At 31.9% G+C, this 24,101-nt stretch overlaps 1 protein-coding gene across 5 annotated transcripts in view; it reads right to left on the reverse strand.

Annotated features, from left to right (window-relative positions):
• CSMD3 (CUB and Sushi multiple domains 3) overlaps positions 1-24,101 on the reverse strand; it is a 1,174,595-nt gene that overhangs the window by 1,014,130 nt on the left and 136,364 nt on the right. For all 5 annotated transcript variants that reach the window (XM_073229983.1, XM_073229982.1, XM_073229981.1 and 2 more), the window contains exon 2: positions 11,950-12,172. In XM_073229983.1, coding sequence (XP_073086084.1) covers positions 11,950-12,172 — 223 coding nt within the window. The remainder of the gene's footprint in view (positions 1-11,949; positions 12,173-24,101) is intronic.

A 24,101-nucleotide genomic window follows, 5' to 3' on the forward strand; every position in this document is an offset into this window, starting at 1 on the left:
GAAGGAATGTTCTACCAGTTATTGAATTGAGAACTCTCGCTATAGATGTTTCTTTATTCATTCCAGTTAGCTTTTCCTTGATTATGTCCCTTAGACTTCTGATTTCTATGGTTAGGTCACGAATCCAGTGACCTTGTAAAATAAGAAATTGTGACAGAATATATTACATCTTTAATAGCTATCCCTCACAACAATGCAAAGGAAAATACTGGGTCAATGATTGATACTCAGTAACAACAAAGGGATAAATAAAGTCAGAGAATTAAGCCACAGTAATGAGGTATATTTTATAAATGACCAGGAAAATAAAAACTAGATTATGCATAATCTCATAGTAGAACATCTAAAAGGGTAAAGAGTATTCTTGTCATAGTAATAGGGAGAAAATGTAAGAGCTTTCTCTAGCAATATTTAGTTGATAACCAAACATTAAAAAAAATTGAAATATGCTAAATTGTAACTGTGACCAGGAGCCAGCTGGGAATAATTTATTGAGTTGTTATTTATAGGATTCTTTAAAATATAGGCCATGTTAATTATTGTTGGCTATTAATACCCACATGGAGTGAAATAAACCTATCTTCCTTTACACCTTCAGACTTATCTTAGGCCTAAATATAGAGGCTAACATTAATTCTAAAGCTTCAAAAGAAATACAGGAGACTATCTTTCTGTCTTTACATAAGCAAATATTTATCAAACTATAAAGCACTAACAAAATTAAAATAATAACACTAAATTGGAATTTTTCCAAATAAAAAATTTCAGCTGATCAGAAGATAGTATAATAAAATGAAAAAAAAATCACAGATTGGAAGAAAACATTTTCAATATATATATTTGTAAAAAAAGGTATGAAGATTGCATAAAGACACTTATAATTCAATAATATAAAGACAAATCAAACAACCTAATTAAAAATGGGCAAAATATTTTGAACACTTCATAAGATATATCAATAAATATTCAATAAGCACATAAAACAATCTCATTATTCATCACAGAAATACAAAAGAAAAACATCATAAAGTTTGTCAACCTGAAATGTTGTCAAACATGTAAAGCAATAGGAATTCTCATACAATAATGACAGAACATGAAGTAGGGGCAACCACATTGGAAACTTGTCTGGGAGGGTTTTTTTAATGAGTTAAACAGAGAGTATTATCTAATAACCCAGCAATTCCACTACTAGGTATTTATCTAAAGCAAATGGAAGTGCATCCAAAAAAAGACTTTTACATGAATGGTCATTACATCTTTATTCAGAATAGGCCCAAACTTTAAAATATCCAAATGTTCATTAACAAGAGGAAAAACAATTCTTGGAATGCAATGTTACTCAGCAACAAAAAGGAACAAACTATGGACAGGCACATCAATGTAGATGAATCTCAAAAATACACTGAGTGAAAAAGACCAGATACAAAAGACTACATATTATAGCATTCAATTTATGCTAATATTAGGAAGGGGCAAATTAATCTACAGTGAAAAAATTTAGTACAGTGGTTGCTTGGGAAGGTGTAGGGAATTGACTAAAAAGGAGTTTACTAGGACTTTCTGAGGTGATGAGAATGTTCATATATTAATAAGGGTGTGGGTTACATGAATTTATGCATGTTTCATCAGAACTTAATTGTACACTTAAGTCTGAACATTGAGCTGTAGAAAATGTATGACTCAATTCTAAAATAAAATAGTGGTTCTAATAATATAGATTAAATGAAACCACTCAAATATAATTCAATGGAACAAGATGGGTGTATATAAATATATATGCTTGAAGTTTGCCTCTATTGATTTAAAGGCCATAATATGGAAAATAAAGAATTGTTTAGGAAAAAATTTTGACACATAATTTTTTACATCATATTTTTTTATCTCTGAAAAGCACTTTTGTTCTTCACAATTTCTTTTTCATTATTATACAGAAACAGAGTGTAAATTTCAAAATTCCAAATTAAAGTTTCATGATACAGTTTTGATTCATTTGGAGGTCTAATTTGTTGAGAGTAGACTTAGGCAATGATCATTTTTATAATGATGTTCATCTCTTCCAGTTTCAAATTTAAATTCTAAATCATTAGTTTTCTATGTAATATTAATAATTAGTAATCATTAAATTATATATTACTATATAATATATATAACTTTATATATAATTATATATAACATATATATAGAAAAATATCTTGAAATTTAAGAGATATAAAAGAATCAGACTATTCATGTTTTCCAGTGCTGTGAGGTAGATGAGGTAAAAGTCTTAGAAATCAAAAATGAAAAAATGAAAAATATCCTCATAACAAAATCACAATGGGTAACTTTATACTTATTTTTTATGAAGTATATTTATGACAAAAATTTGTTTTTTGTAAAATGTTCTTGATTGACCTACAAACTCAACCTCTTAGTTATTTTTAAATTTTGTAGAGAAATGCCAATTTTCAGTTTTCATAACACATGATGATTTAGATGTGACTGTAAGCACAGTTGTCGTTTTGGAGTAAATCCTTCAGTTCATAAATACACAGATGGACACAGACACACATGGAAAGCTATCTTGTATTATTATACAGGCTGTTTTTCAGTCTGTTTTTTATTTTAGCCAATGTCATGAACCCTTTACCCATCCATAAAAAATTCTATGACTTATTTTCTAACTGCTACAGTTAGAAATTTTCTCCATTGCTTATTAATCAATCTCTATCTTTAAACATTTGTGATATTGCTATTTTAAACAAAGCAGTAAATAAAATGTGTATCTAGTTTGGAGAGGGAAACATTTCTAAGGCTTTATTTCTAATAAATTCCTTTGATATCTAATACAGTTATCCATGCAGATATTCCCACTACTCATGCAGGAAAATACCTAAATGTATTTGTCAACAGTGTTTACAATTGATAGGTTTTAGACAATTTTATATTTGAAAGGTATTATATTGTTATTTTCATTTGCTTTTCATGAAAGCTCCCAAGATTTATGTTTACAAGTTTACTGTGTGTTAGCATTTTAACTTTTCCTTTGTGAAATCATTCATGTTTTTGCACAATTTCTATTCATGTGATTATAATTTTCATATTAATTTCTCAAAGTAATTTATATTAAACACCTCAACTTTGTGTTTAATACTTCTTGCAAATCAGTTCTTCTGATAAATATTTAAATATTTATTTGAAGTACATTTTGATCATGAAAAACATTTTTATTCATTAATCACATCTCAATCTCTACATTTTTAATTATCTTTTATAATGAAAGGGAATATCTTTCACATTACTTTTAATAGCTTCTATGATTTAATCTCTTATTTGTCTGAATTCATGTTAAATTTTTTCCAAATGTCTTCTGCTCTTAAAACAGCCATGTCACATTCTTTAATTATTTTCTACTATATATTTTTATCTTGCAAACTGTTCTTATATATTTTCCTGATTATTTTCATATCTGATAAATTATTGTATCATTTTTTTCAAGTAACGCAGAGTACATTCAGAGGTTTGAATGAAATGATGTTAGCCTATTAAAGAATTAACTTTACAAATTTAATCATTTTATCCATAGAGTAGAGCTTTCCATTATCCAACTTCATGTCTTTCAACACTAGATTACAATTTTTTTAACATATAGGTTCTGTATAATTGTTATTGAGTTTCTACCAATATTTAGTAATTTTGCAACTATTTGAAGTAAGTTTTTCAATATTTTTAAATGATAGTTGATGAGATATTGATACTGATCAACCCATTGAATTTTCTTTTTAGTTCTGTATATTTTCCAGTACATTTTCTAAGGTTTTTTATACATATAATCATAAGATTTAAAGTCAGTTAGAATTTGGTATCTTTTAATTTTTTTAAGCATTTAGAATTCATATTTCTGTGCCTTTATATATTTCATTTTTGATATTTTATCTTTTTTAGTTAGTTGTGATGATAGCTCATACTCCTTGCATAGTCTCTGATTGTAATGGCATTGAATCTATAATTATATTTTTCTCAATCCCATCTAAGTCATACTTGCCTCTATAGGACCATTTTAAGGAACAGGTAAAGTTAGCCATGAGGGCTAAAGTACAATTGGAGTATTATTTAACTTAAGTGATATTCTTTACCATATTTTGAGATTATATGTCTGGTTTTACTATGGAAGTGTTAGCAAGCATGTATGCTCAAAATTTCCATATGATTTTGTCTACTGTCTAACTAATTAGGTCTTTGAATTATTGGCATTGTGAATAAAATATATCTCTTATTATTACCCCCCAACTTTCCTATAGTGACGATATATTATGCTCTAATTGGCATTTTATGTTATGCTGATGTGTGTGTACCTTTTAAAGAGCTGGTAGCAGCACATTAAAATTATAACATTTGCATATGATCAGGTAGAAATCAGGAAAATATTCAGAAAATGAGAAGTTTCTATTTCACAAGAATTTGAATAATTCATTCCAAAATTATTTATGCAAATAAATTTTTGAGAAGTTATACTATGTAAACTATTTCAGTTTCCCCAAGAATTTCTTTATATTTTCTACTTCCTTTAACTATGAATAATTTACATTTTCATATAAAACAACTTTTTCTTAAAGTGTAATAGAATAAAGCTGTATATAATATTTCATATTATGTATGTATATAATATATTCATGTATGTATGTATATAATATATTCATATCTTATAATCCTTTCAGTTTATAAGATTAACAAGGTCATGGTCTGTAGCAATTACAAAATGTCCTCTCCCATGTTATGACTGTATTACAAAATATGTCTCCTTCCCCCAACAACACAGTACTATAGGTGGAAATGAGTATGGGGAATGGACTTAGCTAAAGTAATACAGGCTGGATTGCTGAACCCAAGGCCTGGTGATTTTTTGTAACATATAATGTCTATTATGTTGGTAATAGCCCAGGTTAGATCATATCACATATGTGCTCAAAATCCTCTAATAGCTTTCCAACTCACTCAAAAATATTCAGTGCCCACATTGGTCTGACCACTGACATGATCTTGCCCTATTGTACTACTTCTGTAAAACAACACATTAGATATTATAGCATTCTAAATTTATATACTTTAGAGGAAAAAAATCCAAAAGTGGTTTTATTGACAAGGGTAAGAGGAGCAATTTCATTTAAACATGTCATTCTTCCCCCAAGATGGTTCAGCTGAGTACCAATTGACCTTCTTTGCCTATGATTTCTCCCATAGAGGAATGTGAAAATATGTAAGGTAGTGCCAGGATTGCTCCTCTTATGTGGTGCTGCCAAAAAGATATACTTATTTCTCAGCCCATCCAGGGTATTGAGGTTTTTCTGCATGAATGGGGAGCATGGACCAGAAGGGAGATTGAAAGATAGGGTTGTCAGGGCATCAAAGGGATGCAAAGGTTACCTACTGCATCATGGACTCATCAGGAAGCCTTCCCATGAGTCACTGCTTTTCCTGCTGAAGCTCCAACTGACCCATGGGCACCTCCAGCACTCTGTACAAGTCATTCACACTCACACCCATGCCATTGTCAGTTCCCAGTGACACTGAGAGCAAACCTTTGACAAGGCTAGTGAACATATATAGAAAGGTAGTCTGATTCTGAGGGCCTGGCCAAAACCACTGAATTGATACATCACCACCCCAGGGAAACTGTCATCACTTGATCTTGCTTTGAAAGTCTAAAGAAGGCATACAACTTAAGAAATTCACTACAAGAGGGACAGAGTGGAGCATATGTACTCAAGAAAAAAGATCTAATAAAGCCTCAGAATCCCCAGAAATGCTGACAGAAGGGATTTCTCTCCTGAAGCAAACCAACAAAGATTGGAGGAAGTTACTGCTCCTTCCAATGGTAGGAGAGGATCAAAAGACTTCAAGGAATGTGGAACATCAAGGAAACTGATTCATTAAGCAAAAACCTCCCAACAATGAATATCCTTGGACCAGATGGTGTCAGTTGTGAATTTTACAAAATGTATAAAGAATTAATTCAACTTCTTAAACTCTTTGAAAAACTGAAGAGTAGGGAACATTTACAAACTCTTTTTTGGGGGGCCATAATTACCCTGATACCAAAGCCAGATAAAGACACTTTAAGAAGAAAACTATAGACCAATACCCCTGACAAATATACATATACAAAACTACTAGCAAACCAAATTCAACAGCACCTTAAAAGGAGCAGATACCATAATCGAGTGGGATTTATCCCTGAGATGCAATATATGAATATTAATCAATGTGATGTATCATACTATAAATATCACAAAAGACTGAAATCATGTGATCATCTCTATAGACCCAGGAAAAGAATTTGACAAAATTTAACATCTGTTCATGACAAAAACTCAACAAGTTATGTAAAAAAGAGAAACATACCTCAGCATAATAAAGGCCATATAGGACCATCCCACAGCTAACATCATACTCAATGGTGAAAGATTGAAAACTTTTCCTCTAAGATCAGGAACAAGACAAGGTACCCATCCTCACCACTCATATTCAACATAGTAGGGAGTCCTAGCCAGAGCAGTCAGGGAAGAAAAGGCATCCAAGTGTGAGAGGGATAGTATCTTTGTTTTAAGATGATGTGATCTTATATATGGAAATTCCTAAAGGATCCACCAACACCATATTAGAACTAATAAACTAATTCAGTAAGATTTCAGACATGAAATCAATATTGAGAAATCAGTTATATATCTATACCCTAAAAAATGAACTATTAGGAAAAAAATAAAGGAAACAATCTTCTATAATAGTGTCAAAAACAATGAAATACTTAAGAAGAAGTTTAATCAAAAAGGTGAAACATCTGTATACTGAAAATTATGAAAATTTGATGAAAGAAACTAAAGAAATAAATAAATGAAAAGATATGTTCATGGGCCAGACAATTAATACTGCTAAAATGTCCATACCACTCAAAGCTTTCTGTAGATTCAATGCAATGCCTATCAAATTTTCAGTGGTATTTTTCACAGAAATAGAAAAAAGAAATCCTAAATTTCTTATGGAACCCACAAAAGACCATAAATTACCAAAGCAACTCTGAGTAAGAAGAGCAAATATGGAAGCATCACATTTGCTATTTTCAAATTATATTACAAAGTTATAGTAATCAAAACAATGCAATACTAGTAAAACAAAACAAAATAAAAAACAAAAACACAAACATACGTAGACCAATGGAACAAACTAGAGAGCCAAGAAATAAATTCTCACATACACAATGAACTAACATTTGACAAAGAAACCAAGATTAGCCAGAGGAAACTATAGTTTCTTTAAGAAATTGTATGGGAAAATAAGATAACCATATGCAAGAGTGAATTGGATTCATGTTTTACACTACAAGTAGTCTTATTAAAAATTGGCAGAGGACCTGAGTAGGCATTTTTCCAGAGAAAACACAAATATTCAACAGGTAAATGAAACAGTGCTCACATCACAGGTCATCAGGGAAATACTAATCAAAACCACAATACCTCACACCTATTAGAATGGTTGTTATTAAAAAGACAAGAGAAAACAAGTGTTAGCAAGGATGTCAAGAAAATGGAAACACTTGTGCACTGATGGTGTCAATGTAAATTGGTTCAGCCACTGTGGAAAACAGTATGGAGATTCTTCAAAAAAAATTCTAAATAAAACTACCATATGATCTAGCAGACAGACAATGGACTATTGATCACAAAAAAGGAAGGAAATCCTGCTGTTTCCAACAACATGAGTGGAACTTAAGGGTGTTAATCTTAGATGAGATATGTCAAAGACAAATACCATATGATCTCACTTACATACAGAATCTGAAAAAGCTAAACTCAGAGAAATAGAGAATGGTGATTGCCAGGGGCTAGGGGGTGGGGGAAATGGAGAAATGTTGGTCAAAACTATAAGCTTCCAGTTATAAGATGAGTAAATTCTGGATATCTAATGCATATCACGGTGCCTATGGGTAACAGTGCTCTATTATATACCTGAAAGTTGCTAAGAGAGTAAATCATAAATTTCTTACATCACACAAAGAAAAATGGTAATTATGTGAGGTGTTGGAGGTGTTATTGTGGTAATCATTTCACAATATATATGTGTATCAAATTATCATGTACATAAGAAACTTACACACATTATATGTCAATTATATCCTTATAAAACTGGAAGAAATTCAAAAACTAATTTTATCCCAGCACTATATTCTGCTCAATCAGATTTCTATTTCTATGTAACAGCTGTTTATTATTCCCTCCCACTCCCTACAAGAGTTTTTGTATGTTTATACTTGCTTGCATTATTTTTACCTTTCTTTTTACTTCTAAAATTATTAATTCATGGAAATTCATGTGATTTAAGAAGATTAAGTTTATGCTGTGGCCATTTCTATGCTGTGACTATGGCTTTATGATAACTATGTCTTCTTTTTTCAAAGACAACTTTATAAATATTTATTTAAATTAAGCATTCTTTTTTTTTGAGAGGGCATCTCTCATATTTATTGATCAAATGGTTGTTAACAACAATAAAATTCTGTATAGGGGACTCAATGCACAATCATTAATCAACCCCAAGCCCAACTCTCAACAGTCTCCAATCTTCTGAAGCATAACGAACAAGTTCTTACATGGTGAACAAATTCTTACATAGTAAATAAGTTCTTACATGGTGAACAGTGCAAGGGCAGTCATCACAGAAACTTTCGGTTTTGATCACGCATCATGAACTATAAGCAATCAAGTCAAATATGAATATTCATTTGATTTTTATACTTGATTTATATGTGAATCCCACATTTCTCCCTTATTATGATTATATTTTTAAATAAAATGCTGAAGTGGTAGGTAGATGCAAGATAAAGGTAGAAAACATAGTTTAGTGCTATAATAGGGCAAATGTAGATGATCAGGTGTGTGCCTATAGACTAAGTATTAATCCAAGCTAGACAAGGGCAACAAAATATCCACAGATGCAGATTTCTCTCAGAACAGTGGAGGTGAGGTTCTGAGCCTCACCTCTGTTGATCCCCATTAAATTAAGCATTCTTAATACCTAACTATGTTTTTAGCAGTAAAATAAAAAGCATGATTAGGAATATTTTGATACTGTGATATTTGTTTGTGTTTATTGGCCCTAAGCCATTAATACCAGTTTCTACAATCAATCTTGGAATGAAATGCTCTTTTTCCAGAATACTTTTCACTTAGGGGTGGTGATGTAAAGCTGTTTTTTGAATTAAAGCTAATCCTAATATCTGTATTAAGAGAGGAAAAAACAAAAACAATTTACAATAGGAGAATAATTAAGTGAACTATAGGATGATTAAATACAACTATCCAATAAATTGATGGTGACAAAATTTCTCATACATTTGAAATATGTGCATTCTAATATGGGAAGATTAAATATGAACATAAAATAGCATATATAGAATGATCCTAAATGTATGAATGTGTCTCATATGATTAAGGTTTTTTTTTCTTTTTACCATTTGGCACACTTTTCTTATTGAGGAAATGAATTAGCATAAAAGAGTAAATACAGCTTAGAATTCCTTTTATGCATCAAATAGAGCAAATTTATTTTAAATGCACCAACAACTATTCAAAGCTAAATGTAGAACTATAAAGGAATTCTCTAATGGCATGTCACTGCCAAGTATCACACTCAGCCACCAATATTGTTCTTTATTCAATAAATCAAAAAGGAAAACCCCCAAGGTGATCAAAAATTAGAGTTTTAGAGAATAGTTTAAATGTATGAAATTTTGTTAATCACAGACAATATGCCCCACTGTTTATAAAAGCAAGAATGACAAGACCTACAAACCATCTTTTCTGAAATTGCAAAGCAAGTATAGCAAGATATTAAAAACATCTATGGGAGCTGGAACATAACTAAACGTAAATATCAATTTCCGAAGGATAGAGAACAGCAGACATACCATAAGGACATGTATTAAGTGAAAATGTGAGAGAAACAAAAAGCAAGAAAACAGTGAGTGAAGGAGAGAGATACAAAAATGAATCAAACTGCAAACAACAGTTTTAACTTCTAGTCAAACAGCAGACTTGGTATATAAACCATCTAGAAGGTGCTGGAGGTTATGCATTGGATTCCCTCCCACCCCAAGTCTTCCTAATTAAGATAATTCTTAACATTAGCAATAATATTTCTTTAATCATAAAGACCAATAATGCAGTACAGATCCACAGTGAGCAAAATACTATGGAGTGTCCATATTCGAAGAGTCCATAAAACAAATACCAAGAATATATTTATAATTTATCTTTGTGTTTATGTCTTTATATGTTATACAGGTTTAAAAATACTTGTTTTTATTACTTATCTTACTAATTAAATTTTATGAAAGAAAAACAGACTAATTCATAAATTAATACATATACCATGGAAATATTTTTAATTATGAATTATATATTATTATTAAACATGTCTATTTTTTGTTTTTGTTTTGTTTTTTATTTTTCCTTTATAAGCTAAGCTCTGAACTGAGACAATGCAGTGATAATCCCAACCTCTTGCTACTTCAACAATATTAACTTTGGGTAAACAATAAAGGCCTCATTTTCCCAGTTATAAAATGATAATAATAATAGGGTCTTCTCACATTGTTTGAGTAGGAGAGAAGTTAATAATATGATGAATATAAAATATTTAGCAGTGTCAGATACAGGGGACTTAAATACTCAGGGTTAGATTTATTGAGCATTCATTACATCGTAATCCTTAAAATTTCTTTAAATTAAGTGCTATTATTCCCTATTTACCTTTTAGGAAAGAAATAATAAAAATAACAACAAAAAAGTTTTTCCCATTAGACAAAGCCTTTTAACTTCTCAGAGAGCACTATTGTGTAAAAGAAAAGAGTAGGGTTAAAATAGAAATGCATTTTCTCATTTTCAAAGGGATATAGAGAGAATAGATGCTTGTACAAAGCACACTATCAGTGAACTGCTGGTTAGAAACTGCCAGATAACATTAAGAGAACCTTATTTCTATTTTTATATTTATACCAATTGTACAGTATGCACTGCTATAAAGAAAATATACAAACATGTTTGTCCTTTCACTTTTATCGAACATCATTTTAGCTGATTTAAAAGTCTAATTATCTTCCTTTCTCTGCAATGTGATTTGATGTGTACAAGGTGAAGGCAGATACTCACACCAACACATGCACCCATAAGGTACAGACGAGCACCAACACACACACACACAGTGTTGTCTGTTTTCATCTTGACTTGGTGCTATGTTATTAACAAAAGACATCTAGTTTTTAATAATTGGTAATGATGATGAAATAACAGTGTTAGACATGCCAGCCACACTGTACATTTTTGAAATGAATAGACATTTAAAGACTTCAGTAGTGTAAAAGGAAGAAGGTACCAGCTAATTTTCATCTGTTTTACCAACTAGCTTGAAAATAAATTTCATTTGAATGAACAGGATGTAAGTCTGCTCAGATATTTATACTTTATAAACCATACACATTATACAAAATTATTCTACCATCATATAAATATTATTTTTTAAGTATTTTCACATTATGTTGTATATTAAAATTGGGTACATACCACTGAATGACACATTACATGGTATCCTCTCACTTTACCAAAAGTTATCCCCATAAAAAATGAAGCTTTGAAATAAATATTAAAAAAAAAAAACAAAATACTTTTAACCACCTCAAATAGATCACAATTCAATTTATATTCACTTTTTTAGAGATAGTATTAATGCACTGGTATTATGAAGTCATAGATACTGATCTGATTTGTTCATGGGTTGATATATTTCCAAATTAATAATAATTATATGGTGAATGCAACTTTATTATAATTGCAAAAGTTAAGCAACCTTTGTAAAATAAACTACTTTTATCCACAAAATATTTTCCCTCCATTCTTCCATTGAAAATGCACTAACCTTGTCCTAAAGTTTGTAGGATGAGGATGTCCATCATATAAGGATAGGTAGTCGTATTCTTCTTCTAGAGCAAATGACTGAAAAACAATTTGTATCCTATTTCGTTCTTCTGCTATTATTACCCATGTACAGTTTGCACCATTTGGATATCCATATGGAAAACCAGGGCTTTCTATAGTGCCATTAAGTCCTTTTAATGTTCCACCACATGTGTAAATAAATCCTGCAACAAAAGAAAAACAAACTAAATTAATATTAAATAAAACAAGAACAATCCAAAAGCCATATATTATTTTTAAAAACCCTTTTGTTTTCCTAAAACCGTGTTACAATGATTTTGTAATTGACAATTTAAGAGTTAGGAGATTACATTTCTTTTTTAAAGTAAACCATAACTAACAAAACACTAGAAGACTTATCATTTATCATATATCTTGTGGATACTAATTATAAGTCTCTTGATGAAATAAAATCCTCAACACATCTGATTCATTATCCATCACATGATTTAGCAAACACAACCCTAGGCATGTTATCTTCCCTGAAGTAGTTTCCAATCTAATTGTGGGCATTCATAAACATTGAAAATTTAATAATTTTAGTATGCATTCTGTGTCTTAAATATTGCACTCTATATTTTTTTTGTGAAGCATGTATCTATATCTCTACCATGTAGCCAATATGCCTTAGGAAAATCTGTTCCACCTTGATTCTAGCAGAGGGATAAATGGTTCAGGCATAAAATAATAATAATAATAATAGTAGTAATAATAATAATAATAATAATAATAATAATAAGTGAATAAATAATCTGTGTATTTGTTATATTTTCAACCATGGTTTCAGAAATGCTGATAATGAGAACTCTTCACCTAAAGGTCATTTCAAGGTGTGAGTCGTACATGAAGTTTACATGCATGAAGCTGTAAGTCAGAGATACCAAACTAATTTGGGGAACAGAATGCCATACTACCCAAAGTGGTGGCTGATATGAGATGTTGTACATTCTATCCACACTCTTTTCACAAGGGCAACTTGCTTTTGCTGGGGCGTGGGGTGGGCATTTCTCTACCAAACATCTGTAGGTTTAGAGTAACTGACTCTACTGACTCTAGGGGTGAGGCAGGGGCCTGAGGCTGAATTAACCAGTATAATCCTATCCCCCTAGTCATATTTACTGCAGGAATCCGCTCCAGTTATCTCTGGATATGGCAAAGTCCTAAGCCTGGGATGTTCAGTATGTGATATGCAGCAGAGTTCTTGTGATATTTTTGCCCTTTAAAAATTTACCAAGAAGTTAGATAAGTTAGAAATGTTTAAAAATATTGATATTTGTATGTGTACATGCACTTTTGCTCATGGACCACAAGTCAAATAGGCCATTTTATGATTTTAAAAAATAAAAAAAAAGAAAGGTCCCTTTTAAATTGCTTCTTGCCGAGCAATTACTTTGAAGCCTTAGGTTAATTAGCTATCACCCATTTCTATTAGTTTTCTGCCTGAACAGCTTCCAATTTGAACTTCATAACTAAATGTAGGCATGAATCCCTTCAGCTACCATCTGATCTTTGTGCTGTTTTATATATTCTCAAGCCCCGTAACCCTGATGATTTTAGAAAAGGACATATGTCCTAAAATAACATGCTCAGCTTTGTCCACTAATTCTTCAAGAGCCTGCTAATTCATGCATTTCAGTTCCTTTCCTTTTTTTTTTCCTCAAAGCAAATTAGGATTTATGCCTATTCTTATCTGTGTTTCTCATTTTATTTTACAGCCAACTTTGATTAAACATCACATTATTCATAATAATAAAGTACATTTTCTAACAGGAAGTTAATTTTCAGCCCCCAAAAAACCAGAAGTAGAGTTTTATAAAAAAAGCAAAATCTCCCCTCATTTATTTATGCATCACAATATCAGCCATTTCTGAGCATATGCAGATATATGCATATTTCTGAGCATTATACATATATTTTACAAATAGAGTCAATCAGTCATACCGTGCATATTTTTCTGAATCTTTTTGTTTATTCTTGTACAATATCACTGATACTCTTCTGGATCCCATGTATACTTGTATTACATTCTTTTTTAAAGAATACATAGCTATCTAACATATGACATGCCTGTCCCATAATTTATTTAACATATTTCCTATTGATAGCTTCATTCTTTGTGCTTTCAGTTGTGTAAAGGGCAACTTTGATGTATATCCTCTTGTGCTTGTGAAAGACATCCTTCAGATGGAATTTCAGAAATGGGAGTGCTGGATTTTAATATTAAATACCTAATAATTATCCTCAGTAAATGTGAAATTTTCTGCTGCAGTCATCAGGTTATGAAATGTTTTCCAACTCCAACTCCAATTTTAGAAACATTGGGTTTTTTGCAAAGCAAAAATTGTCTTATTATTTTATTTTGCATTTCTCTAATTACTCTTGCGATTAAATATATCTTATTATATGCTTCTTGTTCATTCATAATTATTCCTTTATGAATTTCCTCTCCATACCCTTCATATATTTTTTTAAAGGATGCCTTACCTTTCTTGCTTCTCTCTTAGAATACAATTGCTTAGGTTTCTGATTATTCATTTGTAATCCATATTTTCCTTTAACATACCATACACATTTCAAAATGAAACTTTGCCTATGCTTTATAGTTCATTGCACTCATAAATTCACAACTCCTATTTGTTCTTTATAGTACATGTGAGGCTTCATCTCTTTTTCTCTCATTTCCTTTGATAATGTTTCTCTCATATTTCTTCAACTATTCATCACACATGCCTCAGGGATAGCATGATTAAAAGGACATTATCCTAGCCTCTCTTCGTGGAACTGACAAACTACAAAATGAGTCAGCAGGGAAACATAGATTGTTTTATATATGTATATATACACACACACATATATATATATAATTATATAATTATAATGTTATGATAAATGCTCTGATTGGAATAAGCACAATTTGCTGTGGGGGCACATGGAAGCAAAACTGAATCTAGGTAATTCAGTATGTGTTAATGGAAAACTGGTCTCAAAAACTGGCATTGCTACTTACCATAGGTTCAGTCTTTAACAGTTTCTCAGCACTTTATGTTGTATTTTTACACCTTAACTTTCCACTTAAAATAAAAGACAATTTATACTTGAAAAATAACTAAAATTTACAGTTGGGTCACACTTTCAACAAGAAACTGGTTAACAATATAGATTTTTTAATGTTTTCTCTTTTTTTTCTTTCATGTTCGTATTTTACCTTTCTTACACAGTACAGAACAATACAATGGCTATTTGTACCAGATTTTTAATGATAATTTAAATTTGTTTTCTTTTGTCCCGATCAAGTTACTTGATAGACCAACATTCACATTTGTGTACTTTTCACTTTTTTTCACACTTGTATATCTACTGCAGTTGCATTTTGTGCCCAATCATGTTGAGATGACCTTATTGTGAAGAATTCACAATTTTATTGACATACAACACTTGTGTGATAAAGACTTGTGAATGAACTTAATAGTAGCAAGTAACCTTTTTTCTTGTGGTAAACAGCCTGTAATATGAAGTCTATCTCCTCTTACTAATTTTGAAGTTCACAGTATTAATAACTATACCCATTGAACAATAACTCCTAATTTTCCCATATCCCTAGCCCCTGGAAACCACCATTCTACTTCCTACTTCTATGAATTTGACTATTTTAGATACTTCATGTAAGTAGAATCATGCAGTATTTGTTTTTCTGTGACTTGCTTACTTCATTGAGCATAATGTCAAGGTCATCCATGTTGAAGTATATGAGAGGATTTCCTTTTAATGCTGATTTCTGTTATATATATCACATATATGCAAAATGAAAATATGTTATTTATTCATTTGCCCTTCAGTGGACATTCAGATTGTTTCCACTTCTTGGCTATCATGAATAATGCAGAGAATGTAAGAGTACAAGTATCTCCTTGGGATTCTGATTTCACTTCTTTTGGATAAATACGCAGTAGCAGGATTGCTAAATTGTATGGTATTTCTATTTTGAGAAAGTGCAATACTGTTTTACATAGTGGCTGCACCATTTTACATTCTTGCAACAGTGTACAAAGCTTCCATTTTCTCCACTTCCTCACCAACACTTATTTCTTGTCTTTTTGATAATAGCCATTCTGACAGGTGTGTGGATGACACAGAGCAGGGACATAGGGCAAGCATCATGCTCAATTTTTCCTGCTTATAATTAATATAAATACCATAATCTTTAGTAAACAGCCAACAACCTATGTTAAGGCAGGGTGAGCAGTCCTAAATGATATGTTCCCAGTGCTTTAGGGTAACTACTATCTTGGAGAAGAACAGGATCAATAAATTCTTTGTGTTAAGTTTCTTACAGAATCATCTAGAGGCCTGACTGTGGATGGTGACATAATGTGTCTCATCAAAGAGAGACATCATGAGACCACATGTCAAGCCTACACACATTGCCCCACCACCACTCACCTCCCTTTGCCCTATTCTTGAAAGCCTTAAAAAAGAATCCTAAACCCTTCAATGTGCTTTATCTGTGAGGATGCCCACACTCCCCTTTCTTCAAGTGTGTACTTTTTGCCCTAAGACTTCTACTTCTCAACTTACTGTGTTTTATCTCTGCATTCTTCCAGTAGTAAGAATCTTTACTTTGCCATTTCCTTCTATTTTCTAGACTTAAGCACAAGTCTTCACTCTGTCCTACTTCAGAGAAGTAGGGAGGAGTTACTGATATCTCTGGTTTGGGCCTGCAAGTTTCCGTCACCTGGGTGACCCAGACAGGACTGCAGCCGTACAATCATGCTCTTTAGGAGCCTCCTGAAAACCCCCTTGTTTTGCCTGTGGGGAGTTCCCAGAACATAATCTCACTCCATCCAGTGCTCTGTAGCTCTCCCAAATTCTAAGATGGTACGGAATTAGTTCCCTATGCCATGTTTCAAGTGGACAGTAGATGCCAGGTGACCCTGGTTTTAGGAATTAGCAAGAAATATGCCTTATGCTCAGCAAGAGTTCAATCCACTTCCCTTTCCTCCCTCTGCTCTTTCTTGATCTCTGCTGCAATTCCCTGCTATTCTTGCTTTAATGAATTCCTTCCTTACCTACATTTGTCCAACCTGCTCTAGAATTCTTTCCCTAGCAGAGTCAAGAACCCTCCCCGGTACAGGTTGAGGTTTAACCTAGTGTACAGAGACCTCCCCAGATGCAGCTGCCTAACAACAAGGTGATATTTCATTGTGGTTTTGATTTGCATTTCCCTAATGGGTAGTGATGTTGAGCATACTTTCATATGCCTGTTTGCCCCCTGTATGTGTTGTTTGGAAAAATGTCTATTCAGGTCCAGAACATCCTTTCTTTAACGTATTTTCTCTTAAACTATTTATTAAATTCATTTGGAGCCATTGGCAACAGCATTATTTTCTTTGATAAATTCAGTGTCCAGTGGGAGAGGCAAACACACATATAAACACATTTAGGTCATAACTAAAATTTGTTCCCCTTTATCACAAAATTTTTCTATGTCATGGTCTATTCACACAGCTCTTCCACTGTTTTTGAATGAGGATACTTCTTATTTCTAAGTTTATATCTATGCATTCATTATCTGTAGAATTTCCTTTCAGACTATAATCACTATGTATGGAAACACGATATATGCACAAATAATGATACTAAAATACAAATATTCAATGCTTGTAAACCTGATTGCAAAATTTAACTATTAGAAATTTTCCAGGTAATCACCTCGGTATTTCCTCCTATCCTTATTTAATCCAAAATAACGTATGTTGAATATACTTGAATATACCTTGAATTAATGTTATATGTGTCATTTATAACCTAAAGTCTTTTTCTTTCAAGTTACTTTAAAAAAAATCAACGGAAGAACTTGCTATATGTGAGGCACCATGTTAAGCTTCTTGTATACAAGCTAAATACTTGGTAATTATTATAGTTACCTATTTCTTTTTCTGATAAACTTTTCAGTAGAGTAATTTGAACTGATTGCCTCCGATCTTTCACTTCGCATTCATGAGCCTCCCACTTCAGTCTAGCTTTTATCTTTTCACACAGGCTTTGACATTGTTGACATTCTGAAACTTCTAGAATATGTATAGTGTTCTTCTCATAACTCTTTGGCTAATCTGTGATTTTCACAACCTCCTATTCATTTACTCATTTGTTTGATCTATGACTAGGATGACATCAGTTCCTCAAACAGTCTCATTTGGAATTGTTTTGTCATGTACTTTTGTGGTGGATGCTGGGATGCCAGGTCCTTATTCAGGGGTAAAGGGCTATTCTCACAGCTGCTTGGAAAGCAGCTGGGGCATTGCTCTCAGCTGTCAGTACTCCGTGGAGATAGCCAATGTTGAAACTGCTTAGTCCAAAGTCAGGTATCTTCCAGGCCAGCCAACAGCCAATAACTTGATCAATGTTAGTATATAAAAGCCTGAAATAATTTATCAAACTCAGAGCAATCTAAAGTGGTATTCTTGCTCCATGGTTTCTGTGGGATTGGCAGGGCTCTTTACTGGGATGGAATAACAGCTCAACTTCTCCCTCTGCCCAACACTGTGCCATTCCACAAGTATTGATGCAAAGAACAATCCCCAATTGTTCCCCAAGAAACATCCATCTCTGTTACAGAAACTGCTTACTGGGGATGCATTTCCTTATCTTCAGTCATTTCTTTTCACAATCCTTTTTATACGTCACTGGAGACATCATCTAAAACAGAGTAGACCTTTGGAAAAATCCAAGTAAAGTCATTGGCATGTAATTCAAATTATATTTTTAGAATTATCTCTCAAAAATTCCTCACTAATGGCATTGAAACCCATGCTTTGGCTACATAATTTACTCTTCTTTTGAAATAAGTATTAAACTATCCTACCTGCATTTCTTTCTAACATACTGTTTTCCTTAGATGAAAATTAATTTCCTTTATTTCTGCTGAGACAAAATTTCAGATCCTTCAACATCAAGCTTAAGATATTAAAAACAGTAAGGATCTCTCTATGAAATTTTCTCTCTCTTTTTCTCTAAAACTCTGATTATCATTTTATTTTTCCACATATACTTTATTTTACTGTTTTACTGGGGGTGCTGGACTATATGATATATGACATACCTTCAAATTTATTGAGAGATATTAAAAAACTGCTTTCTATATGAAGCAAGAAAGAACAATAGATGTAACAAACATCATTAAAATGCTTTTAACCATAATAAAATATTTTATATATATATACTTATTTTAAATTATGTGATTGGCACCCATTGATACATTGTTTTGATTTGGATCATGTCTATCCAAATTAATAACACTAGTAATAAGGACATTTGAAATAGTTATTGAAAAGCTCTTTTTAAAATTTGCGCCTGGTTTCGTTTCTTTAAAAGATGACTGCATTTTATTATGTATTCTCTAAAATGTGAAGTTATTAGTTGAGGCTTTCTTGTCTATATTTGTCTCTTTAATTAAACTTTGAATTCTAATTCATAGTTTCCTTGGATATAACAGTTTTTCAATAACAAGCAGATTCTGAAGGCAGACATCCTGATTACAATCTAGCACTCCTTTTGTACAAATTATTTAACCTTATTATGTAGGAATCTCAGCTTCTTCATCTACAAAATGGGATAATAAGAGTACTTATTTTACAGTTTCAACAAGTTAACAACTGCAAATCTCTTTGAACAGTATTTTAAGCAGTGAATATTACATGTTAGCTCCTGTATCCCCTTTCCCTCTTCCTCTTATTTACTACTGAAATTATTATTTTTAGCTATGAAGTTTCATTACTGTCTCATTGAATTTAACTATCTCATTGTCCTTGAATTAGAACATATAGATTTAGATAAACATGCTTAAAAATCCCATTACCAATGTGTCAGAGAATGAAAAATGCCTATTGTTCAAATGCATCAAATATGCTAGCAAATGGATGTCTATGAAATATAATTCCATGGCTCCAGTTGAGGTTGTTATTAATAAAAGCACACTAAATTATTTTATTCTCAGAGTAGGAAGGCAATTTTTATTTCAGAATTCACACAGATGTTAACACTGAGGTGTCTGCCTCTCTTAAGGGAGAAAATATAACCTGATACTGGTTAATTTCCCCTGTAGATTTGTAAAGAATGAGTATTCTTCATTTGCTGGGTGAATGTTTGCCAATTGGGTCACATTTTTTAATTGCATTGATGAAATATTTATTACTCTTACTAATAGCTCTTTTTCTGTTTTCTTAATCTGTTGCTAAGTAGCTATTAAAAATCTCCATGATGTGCATTTGTCCCTTCTATTTTAGTTTTTGTATTGTACATTTGAATAGTAAATTATTAGATAAACACAGTTAAAATTGTTATATGGTCCCGGTGAACTTACTTCTATACCATTATGGCATGACTTAATTTAGATCCATCAGTGGTCATGTCATAAAGGCTATTTTATGTGATATTAGTATAGATGCATTCAGTTATTAAGTTAGAGCCTCTATATATAATTATTAAAATATTGTAGTCAAGATGGATTTCTTTTAAGTAGCATTTAGATTTTTTTAGCCCATGTGACAGTCCTTACTTTTAAATTGCAGTATTTAATCTATCTAAACGTACTATAATTATTTACATATGTGTTTTCTGTTTGTTCCATCTGTTATTTGTTCCTTTCTACTTGCCTTTTTTGCCTTGTTTTATATTAATCAAATGGACATTTTAATTGAATTTTTTCTTTATAGTTAGTTTCATACTCTGTTAAAGGTAACCCTAGAGAGTAAAATGTACATCTTGATTATTAGGGTAAATTATAAATTAGTACTCTTACCACTTCCTGAACAAAGTAAGGACACTAGAGAATTATAACTCTATCCTCATCCCCTGATGTTTGTGGTATTGTTTGTAGACTTCAATTATAAATTTATTATAAACACCCAATAAACACTATTATTGTCTTAATCACACAACACTTATGTAATTTCACCTATATGTTTATTCTTTTCATCATTTAAGTCCTTTTGTCTAGGTTTATTTTCTTTTAGCTGAAAAATTTGCTCCAATGTTTATTGTAATTTAATTCTAGTAACTAGTACTTCTTTTTTTTTGCTTGATTTGTTTTTGGTTTTATCTATTTTTTATAATTGTTTTTGATAGATTGGTCTAATACAGATTACCAGAGCCAGAAGTAGAAAATGCCCTGTCTTGCTTTATCTTTATTTCTTATCACTTGTACTTCCTTATTCTCTATAACAAAAGCATCCTCCCAGCATCTTTTTCAACCAACAAAATTTTTCATTCTAAAAACCTGTGTCTGCACTAAATTACAATAATCAACTGAAATAATTATTCAGGCAAAAACAATTTGCAGTGAAGTCAATAGTTCAAGTCAATAAAATTCATCGAGCATGGGCTGGGTACTAAACACTTATTCTGGGCATTAAGTTTTTATGAAAATTTTGTGACAGTGTTTCAAACTTTATGCTTTAAAATCTAATGGTAAAAGTGGTCATAAACAATTTATAAACATGTATAATAAACACTATAATAGGAGTCCTTGAAAACCTATGTAAAATATAGTGAATGGGGAAAATAAATATTCAAACTGGAGTTGATTTTTCATTGAGTTAAACTTGTTATTTGACATTTCATTTTTACTCTAGTTTGAATAATTTCAGAGATATATGTATACATATATATATATTAGGTCTAAGATAAAATATGAGATTGTCCAAGCCAAATTTTCTAAAGTATATCAATCATACTGCTCCATCATCATGTTGTAGACTGCCTTTAGATTTCAAACTGCAGTTCAGACCATTCAGTATATCCAAAACATCCATTCCTTTGCTTTTGATACATAATTTTGCTTTCCTGAGTTCATTGGATCCTTTCATACTGTAACATCAATGTTTTGATTTATCTGTTTAGTCTGGGACTACCTAGGATATTAACCTTTTTCCATAATAATGAAAACACCAGACTTGCAGAATAGCCAAAACATTTCCATTGATATTTGAAAGATTCTAAAGTGAACACATCAAGAAGAAAAGTGTGATAAATGAATCAGTGATGAAAGAACACTTAGGGGCAGAATATGCTTCTTGAAAATGGAACTAATCAAGCAATGGAAGAAGGCCTATCAATCTAGCAAATGATACTATCTTAGACAAATATTATCAGATTCCATTAAACATTAGCCTGCAATGTCAAAGGGAGTAAATCAGTGGTCTTTTGTTGCTTCCTAACTTCAATACATGATTCTCTAATACATTTTCAAAATAATAGAATTACTACTATAAAAATTGGAAAAAGGTGACTATTAGTTAATATCCTAGAAATTATACCAGTTATGTCTATCTGGCTTTGAATCAGTCTTACTTCTTTAGCATCTTTAAACTTTTTTTAAACTCTGTAATATTTGTAAAATCTATAGAAACATCAGTTTATATTCCTCTCAATAATATTAAACCATTTTCATATCTATACAGTGTTATAGTTCAAGATAATAATTTTCACAGTGCCCTGCTGATTACGTAAATATGTGAATAAATGTATTCCCATCATAAACTTAGAATGATTTGCTGTCCTAAATTCAGAAATGTCTAAATGTTAATTATTCCTTTCTCCTAATCAAATATCTCTACCCCATTCTCTGTACTGCATTTTGTCTTGAGAGGCTGGCCATACACTGCATTTCCACCCCTTGCCCTCTAGTTCTCCTACTTCCGCTTGAATTTGGCCAATGTGAGACACAACAGGAAATTAAATTTCAAGAGAAGAGAGAGGTCACTGTAGTCCTTGCCCTTACACACTCTACAGCTGGCTACTGGTAGTGGCAGCTTTTTATATTTACAACTTCTTGGAAAAAGCTCTGTTTCCACAACAGTAAGCTCCCTGTATTACAAGAACAGTGTTTTCTCTTTCTGCACCTTCAGACCTAGAGCCCTACCAACTCTGTTGGGAACAATTTCCCAGCATGGTATGGAGGATTAGAGTTCCTACAGAGTCTGTAATGAGGCAAATTTCAGAGTTTAGGGCAAACAAAATTACTGGAATTTGTGAAATGGAGCATGGAGAAGATAGCATTGTGCAGAGAGGGTTTCCCAGGAGTCCATGTGCATATTCACTGATGGCTGCAGGCAATGCTGTAGATGTACAGAGCAAGACTCTCCAAAGATGTCCAAATAACACTTCTCTGTATTTTATTGCTGGAACAGAGAAAGTAGAAAGTGAGTAGTATCCCAGAAGGACAATGTAGTGGGTCATCATTGGTCTAATCAACCTACTGTTAACACCTCTAACATCTGAGACATCAGGAGCCCTGGGAGTATAACCCCATTCCCTAGACTAGTATCAACTAGTCTACTAGTATGCCAATAAAGATTAAAGGCAAACTTTGACAAGGTCCATGGGAGATAACATTTGGAGGTTGGGTCCCGATAAGTTACAGGGCCTAGCAAACAGGGCTTTCCACAGATCCTCATTCACAAAATATAAAATCAAAACAACCCAAATTAAGGTGATAAGAAAATAATTCATATCTCTTCTTAACCAAGCATCAGTACTCTTTGAGGAAGATGACAGAGTCAAAAGTCTCTAAAATAGATTATTACCAATGTCCAACAATCAATCAAAATAAATTGGGAATTCAAATAAGCAGGAAAATGCAATCCATAGTTGAAGAAGGAGAAGAGGTGAAGGATTAAGAGGGAAAGAAGGAGGAGAGGGATGAAAATGAAGAGGAAACAGAGGAGAGAAAGAAACTTAACCCGAGTTGAGCACAATATTAGACTTTGAAAGAATGAATCTAAGCACCTATTTTGAAAGCTTTTAAATCTATTACTTAAAGGTTTACTATATCATATTAGTAATATATGTAATATATCACATCTAATAATATGTGCATGTAATAATACATTAGTAATTAAATAAAGAATCTCAATTATCAGAGAAATGAAAACCAAAAAAAGAATCAAAGCAAAATTCTACAACCTTCTCAATGGACATTACATCATATTGGAGACTATGAAAAATATTAGTGAACTTTAAGACATCAATATCAATTATCTAACTTTGAAGATCATAGAGGAGAAAAAGGTAAACTAATATGATCAGAAGTTTGGG

The sequence above is a fragment of the Manis javanica genome, chromosome 2 (assembly GCF_040802235.1).
Source record: "Manis javanica isolate MJ-LG chromosome 2, MJ_LKY, whole genome shotgun sequence".
In the NCBI taxonomy this organism is placed as follows: domain Eukaryota; kingdom Metazoa; phylum Chordata; class Mammalia; order Pholidota; family Manidae; genus Manis; species Manis javanica.